At 42.0% G+C, this 7,565-nt stretch overlaps 1 protein-coding gene across 1 annotated transcript; it reads left to right on the top strand.

Annotated features, from left to right (window-relative positions):
• The first annotated feature begins 882 nt into the window (after positions 1–882).
• On the top strand, positions 883–6,329 carry s100v2 (S100 calcium binding protein V2). The gene is made up of 3 exons (XM_013911280.1): positions 883–1,027; positions 2,965–3,096; positions 5,931–6,329. Exons 1-3 carry the CDS (start codon positions 1,019–1,021, stop codon positions 6,099–6,101), a joined length of 312 nt encoding a protein of 103 aa, XP_013766734.1. The 5' UTR covers positions 883–1,018; the 3' UTR covers positions 6,102–6,329.
• Positions 6,330–7,565: the final 1,236 nt, after the last annotated feature.

Below are 7,565 nucleotides of genomic sequence, written 5' to 3'. Positions count from 1 at the left end.
GGTTGGTAGAATCTTTTTTAAACATTATCTGCCAATTACATCTGCCACCCTTCTCCAAATCTGTGCCCCTACCTGCCCCCCCCCCAAAAAAAAATTTCTAGACACGCCACTGACTCAGAAACAAGTCTTTTGCCCGGGTAACTAATAAAAACCCATCTGAAGCTTAGCACAGTCGTCAAGGCTGAGCTAAAGCTTGGTGCCCGTTTTTGCTGGTAAATTTCACTGAATGTTTGTATTTCAAAGAATTAAAGTTTAAAGTGCTCTGAAGAGCGGAGGCCGTGTGGCTGTTACTGTAGAACCTGTGGGAGGAGCTACAATCCTGAGAATGATTGACGGCATCCTGCTGAAACTGCGTTGCAGCTTCTGGGATTGGGTGTGGCATTAACCCTTAACCGTAGGAACACGGGCGCATACATGAGAAGGAGGGGGAGCGGGTCTTTATTGGTGAGGGGCAAATGCAGCCTGCTCTTATCTTTCCCAGCTTGGATGCAGTTCTTTAAAAAATGTTTTTTAAATTCCAATATCCCCCCACCCCCTCTGCGCCACCACACAAACCGGATAACAGGAATGTGCTCATACCTGCCGTCTCTGTCCTTACTCTTTTAGTTTTGTTTCTTTTTAATCAGAGAACATCCTTTTAGGGACTTTTCCTATAAGCTGTACCGTGTACAGTCCGAGTAAAGCAGTTGTTGCAGAGAACAGCAGTTTCCAGCTTTGCTAAAAGTTTCCAGATGTGGAACAAGCTGTTGACTGCTGTCCGAAGTATGGCACATCCTTTGTGCTGTGTAATGACACACTCACGAAAAACACAGCCTGAGATGTACATGTGTGACTGTCTTGTATAACTGTGGTAAATTCATGGCATTGCGTCGGCGTTATCTAAGAGCACAGCTCCTTCCTGGCTCTTCTTTGTGGCGGAGGGAGGATCTCGGAATGCTGCCAGCTGGTGACAGATGCAGGGCTTCACTGAACCTCTCCAGCAGCGAGAAACACAGGAAGACGAGTTACCGCAGTCAACATGCCTCAGGTAGGTAAAGACAACTTCTTTTAGTGCCGACATGTAAAATTGGACCTCTTGGCAGCGGACGTTTACACCGTCGGCTCTTTAACCGGGAAAAGGTGGTTTGGTGCGAAATCAATATGTGGAATTTTTTTTTAAAAATGGCCTCTGTGCGCTTCACGGGGAAGCGACGTGTCACACAAGGCGTCAGATTATCAGCGGGGGGACTGTGTTTGGATACGCAGGTGTAAATACTTATCATTCAGAAGTGACTGAAACATCAGCAGTGGATTATTCTCGAACTTTTTTTCGGGGAGAAACTTCCAGAGGTATGCGGCCCCTCCCCGAAAAGAAGTGCTAAGCGCAGGGTCCTGCCGCTCCTCCACGACGAATTCAAAGTGGTAACAGTACACGCGTGTAATTCATCAGTTTTGTGCTAATTTGTAACAAACAGTTAACTTGCGGGTTGCGGGTACCTTGACCCGTAAAAGCGTCTGTCTGTTATACTGTGGGTCGCATTTTGTAGCGCGGTTCGGGTCCACTTACACGGGTGTCTGTGAATGAGTGCAAAGTTGAGTAATCACCTTTATCCTCTGATGAAATGTTATTTATCGTGATGGGTGTTGTCTCTTGCAGGATGTCAGTGAGCCTCGGGTATAGTGGAAGGGCTTAATGCCTGTACAGCCACAGCACGTGACAGAAATCAAACCAGTTTCATATTTGCTGAAGAGTTTTGACTCTTCGCCACTCTCGAGACACCAAATGGTGAATGCTGCCAGGAAGAATTCTGTTCCACATGATGGCTGAAGGGCTTACTCACTCCTTTCATTTGGCACCAGCCTGCACACACGTTTGTAGCTCTGGACTTATTGAAACAGCAGTTTTATCTGCACGAGCTCAGACAGCGATCCACCTCTGTGTGTCCGTGTGCTCCACGACTCTGCAGCGTTTCCTCATTTTCCTGTTTCTCTATGCTCCTTCTCATATCCCTGTTGCTCACAGGAACAGCGAGTATCTCGCATTATTCCATGGTTACATCTTGAACCGTTTAGTAAATGAGACAAAACAGTCAAGGCAAGGAATTTCCTGAAGGAAAGCCAGTGCTCTGTAACCCATGATCAAGGAACACACGGGCATTACAGAGCCACAAACTGACCCAGACTTTGTCGCACCTCATTTGTGAATCTCCACTGTGTGGAGTTTACATCAAGCTTTACAACAAGCTGGATTCGATATGTTAATGAGCACCCACGTTAACTATTTAAGATAAATCACTAATAGACTTCAAAGAAATATAAAAACAACAAATTCAGTGAAATAAATAGATCTCCTGACCATTGCTACTTTCTTTGAAATACTTTTTCACAACGGTGAAGAAGGCTTGCTGCAGCTTGTTAGTCAGAAAGGGTGTGGTTCTGACAAAGCTGCTGCCACACATGCATTGAGAAACAGCAGGAGCACTGGGACCTGTTCTGATGGCCAACGAATAATAATTGGATGAGTTTCTCAACAGGCTCATTGTTATGACTTCATAGGGCAATGATGTGTCGCGTTTCTAGGTTGGTGTTTGCTCAAAATGCAGCCGCAACAAGATCTAAAATGCATGTTGGACAGCGCCGGTGGGTAATGCGGTTTCCTCACAGCGAGAAGGCACCTGGTCTGAACCCTGAGTGGGAACTTTCCTCTGGGTCCTCCAGCGTCCTTCCCAGTTAGGTTCACTGGTGACTCTAAATTGGCCATGACTGAGGGAGATAAAACGGTTGAAGGGTACAGAGTGCTAAATTAATGTACAGGTAAAATTGGACTTAAATGTGGTGCATAAAGCAAGATCTGAAAGTGTTTTTTGTTTGTTCTGTTTTAGGGTAAATGACATAATAAACTTTTTAAGAAAAACAGGTTTCTTTTAAAATTACCTGGCTTTCTCTTTTGTTGTTTTTTTTCTTTTCGCCTTTAATTTTTCCCAGTATTCTGACCTGGAGAGTGCCATTGATACACTGGTCAGCCAGTTCCACTCCGCTTCAGCCGACAAGTCTCCGACGCTGAAAAGTGATGAATTCAAAAATCTTTTGTCCTCCCAGATGCCCAATCTGATGAAGGTAAGTCCACCGTAAGCCTCCTTGTGCTTCTCTCTGACCGGGATCGCAGTTATCTGTAGCAAATGGGTGTGGCAGCACACCTAACCATATTCAGCTTGCACAAAGACTAAGGGGAACATGCTTACAACAGAGTTATACAAGCCTAATCCACACACAGGCAAACACACACTAAAAAATGTTAATCCTCTGAAGACATGCACTCCTTTCCATTAATCTAACAGCGTCTCAGCCTAACCTCTGAATACAAACATAACTGCTGTTCTGTAAAAGTTTCTAAGGCAGTCTTACTTGGTTAGACCTTAGATTAGATTTACAAGTAAATTCTGACATGGTCAGGTTAACGGACAGGCATTAAGATTAAAACTGCACACCAGTCTCTCCTGCATCATCAACTCTCTACAGATTCATTTGAAGATTGCTGTAATTTACTGTGACTGAAACATGTTTTTCAATGTTTTTTCATTAATCTCCTCAATAATATAAATCATTTCTATTCATGGTAACAATTCTGTATAAGTCTGTGAGAGTTTTTGGCAGTTTTGTTTTGTTATTTTGTACAAACTTACGGTTCAGCTGTGCTATCAGACAAAATGCCAACATGCACACTTCTAGTATTTAATCATTAATACTAAACTAAAGAGCTCTGAGTGTCAGTAAGACTTGAAAAGCACTATATATTCTCCCCAGCCACTTTGTTAGGTACACCTTTTCATCTGCTCATTAAGGCAATCTAACCAGCCATCACACGTGGTGGTAACAATGCATTTAGGCTGTTGTCAAGAGTGTCTGCTGAAGTTCAAACCAAGTATTAGAATGAGGAAGAAAGGACTTAAATTACAGGCCAGATTGCTTCGATCTGATAGGAAGGTAACAGGAACTTTGATTAAAAAAAGAATGCAGTGGAGCATCTATAAATGCGAAACCACACCAGATGCCAGTCCTGTCAGCTAAGAACAGGAAATGAGGCCACAATTTGCACAGCCTCATCAAAATTGGTAAATAGACTGATTCTTATATAGCACTTTCCTACTCAAAGCACAACTTACCTCATTCACACAAGCACTTTTTCTAGGCCCAAGTCCTTTTCTATTTAACAGTCACGCACATCTTGCCCAAGAATACTTTGGCATGCAGATCAAACCACCAAGCTTCCGATCAGCAGATGATCTGCTCTGCCTCCTGAGCTGCAGCCACCCCAACAAATTGGACAACATTTGAAGATGTTGTCTGACCTTTTGAGTCTTGAGTTCTGCTGCTCCATCCTGCTTTCAATGCATGTAATGGTTTAGGGCCCTTTGTGGTCCCTTAGCATCAGTTGACCATAGTTTATATACCACCGCCTATTTGAAGATTATCGCTGACCATGTAAACCCCTTTATATCCATCTACTGAATGGACTCCACAGTCACCGCATCTCAAGACAAAGTACTACGGCAGCTCTGAGAGGACAAGGTGGATCCAACCCTGTGTGACCAATGTGTACCTAATAAAGTGGGCAAATATTGTATATAGTAAAAGATGAATCCATTTAATTAAACATACAGAGTGAGTCTGTCTAAAAACATGTGAAGATGCAACCCGATTCACGCAGCGTTCCATTGTGATTAGGGTTTATTTACAGTGTTTTTATGTACGAGCAACAGTAGTGTAGGGTTTCAGCTCCTTCCTGCTGGGTCAGCACTCCGGAGCATTCGAAACATCAAACTGTGACACCTCATTCACCTTGCGGTAGTCCAAACAGAGCCGTATAGACCCATCTTTGATCACTGCAAGAATCATGGGGCTACACCAGGCACTGGGGGACTTTCACCCTCATCTTCAGCATCACAGCCAGTTCTGCCCTGAACTATTTGCCTTTTGTGTTCAGGTAGCCTGTAGAGCCGTGATGCACCATCACATCAGGGCACGTCAAAGTGGTGCTCCATGAGCGTGGTGTGACCGGACAAGGGAGAACACATCTGAAAACTACTGCTGCAGTGCAGCAACATTCATTGTCTGGGTCTGTGTGAGTTGGTCGTCACACTGGAGGGAGGCGGGAATCACCAGAGAAGTGGTTTCAGCCACTCTCCATGCTTTGAGGTGATATACCTGTGTGGCTCCTTCCTGGTCCGACCGCATCACTTCAAAATCAACATCCCCCACTCACTGGGTGACTCTAAAGGGCCCTCGTCACTTAACAAGTCATTTTACTGTGGCACTATCGTGTTTTATAATCCACAAGAACTCAAAACAATATCCCAGTGCACTCCTGTGAAATGGTCAGATGGCTCAAATGGGACCTCCATTAACGGTACCGGGTTCAAGTGCCGTCTGGCATAGACAAAAGGCAGATCCTCAGGAAGCATCAATCGTGGTCTTCAGGCACGAGGCCCAGCCGATCCACAACCATCTGTCGGATGTCCTCAAAGCACCAGCTTTACAAAGTTAAATGCATTAAAAACATTAACCCATGGTAAATGAACTGGCGTATCTACCACTCAGAGCTCTTCACACTATAAGGCACATTCACATAGCCACATTCTTACAATGCATGCAGTCTTGAGTGCACAAATACACCGGTGGATGCGTTGGGACCATTTTGGTGCTCAGTATCTTGAGCAAGTCTTGTCAGAGTGTCTTCAGTTGTACTAGTTTTATTCTGGGTAAAATTCTGTCATTTCAGTGCTCCCTGTTTGCGTTTGTTTTTGTCTGATCAGATTTGTCTTAGGTGATATTCCGAACTGTGATCAGTAACCTAACGGTTTGTAATTAACTGGAATGATATTTTCTTGCAAGTCTGGTTTAGGTGTTAACATTTTCACTTTAACGTGAGTTGTTTTGTCGTGTTCTGACAGGGCGTCGGCACCGACCAGGGATTTGGTGATATCCTGCGGAAGATGGGTGTAGGTGATGGCGAGGGGATCTCTTTCAAGCACTTCTGGAATTTAATCCAGTCACTAGCCACCTCGCAGTTTGGCCACCTTAGCGGTCAGAAGGGCTCGTCATGCAGCTGTATTCTCCTGTAAAGAGCAGCTTCTCAGCCCAACACGTATTTGGAAATTTAACTCAGCAGAGTAACACATACACATCACGCTCATAAAGAATTGTCAAACAGAATACAAGGGTTCAAAATCCATTCTAAGCATTGATGACTAAACATTACAGTTTTAACTAGTTTACCTTTGAATTCAGATTGCTTTGTTTAAGTTCAAAGTAAAATGTAAACTGATTTTGAATAAAATACTCAATTTGTCCTCCTTTGTATTATTTTTTTTTTTCATTTATCATGCTGCACATGTTACAATAGCCTAAACCTTATGTGATTAGACACCACAGTGTCACTGGTGTCTGAATGTTCTTCTCTCTTTGCTTCAAGATGCTCATCATATTTAGTTCTTTGGGTGTTTGGTCCAAAAAGTGTTCTACAAATTTTAAAACTATAAATCTTACAAACACCTCTGCTTTGAATAAAAACATACATGGAACTAAGTTGGTTGTTTGAAAAAGAAAGCTGTTAGCTATCGTCAAAACCAGAGTGAATAACTTCTGTCCCGTTCATGTCGCTCCAGTTTGTCATGTTTTTGATTTGCAAAAGTGTTGGGTGCTTTAAAACTGGTCCATATCACTATATTAATGGTCTGCTGGTGTGGTATTTTCAACTTGATATGTATTTCTTAATAGGTCAGAGGTCAACATTTTAAATGGTTAGGTCAATGAAATACAAAAAAAAGGTAAAACATGATTTACTATTTTGGAAAAGGGAACAAAAAACAAGCTCCGCCTTCCCTTGCCTAATAATAGTCACGCCAGGTGACGTTCCAATTATGTGGTCAACTTTAAGAGAGATTTAACATCAAGTCATTGGAAATATTCATCACTTTCAGACCTCTGAAGTGTAGAATTTATTTCCTGGCTTGTAGAAAGTTGACTCGCGAGTAAATTGTTTCTCAGTAACAAAACACGTTGTTTTGTATTATTTCTAATAATAGAATTATATTTGAAATCTCAAATTGTGCCTTTGTGATATTCCCTCATTCTAGAATGCTTTGCCTCTGATTCTGATTTCTGTGTATTTATATTTTATAATTCTCTGTAGTCTGACCTTTGACACCAAAAGAAAAGTGATTTAATGAACATTTAAATAAACATGTAACGAGTTTCCCAATATCACCTGTTGTTACAGCGTTCCTTTGTTGATTTTAAAGAAACATAATTTAACCGGTTTATATGATGCAGTTAAATGTTTAATTTTAGAATAGTGTTGACTTTTCCAGATATTTTATATTTTGACATAAGAAGACATCACAAAAACCTCTGGAGTTCTGTTTTAAATCTTTCATTTTAATGCATCAAGATTTTTCTTTTATTCTTCTAGCTACAAAAGTGAAGTGGTAGATGACTGTGAAGCATTTTTTAGTTTTATGTTGTAATTCATCCAGAGTACAGTATTTTTAGCACAGAAAAATATTGTAACTGTACAATGAAAACAA

Source organism: Pundamilia nyererei, unplaced genomic scaffold, assembly GCF_000239375.1.
Source record: "Pundamilia nyererei isolate P.nyererei 1_Seehausen unplaced genomic scaffold, PunNye1.0 scaffold00003, whole genome shotgun sequence".
Taxonomy (NCBI): domain Eukaryota; kingdom Metazoa; phylum Chordata; class Actinopteri; order Cichliformes; family Cichlidae; genus Pundamilia; species Pundamilia nyererei.
This window is presented reverse-complemented; position numbering and strand designations above follow the sequence as displayed.

Bases quoted from the DNA above. Each gene is read 5' to 3' on its own strand.
- s100v2 (XM_013911280.1), top strand. The intron at 3,097-5,930 runs GTAAGTCCACCG...GTGTTCTGACAG, and splicing joins AGATGCCCAATCTGATGAAG to GGCGTCGGCACCGACCAGGG.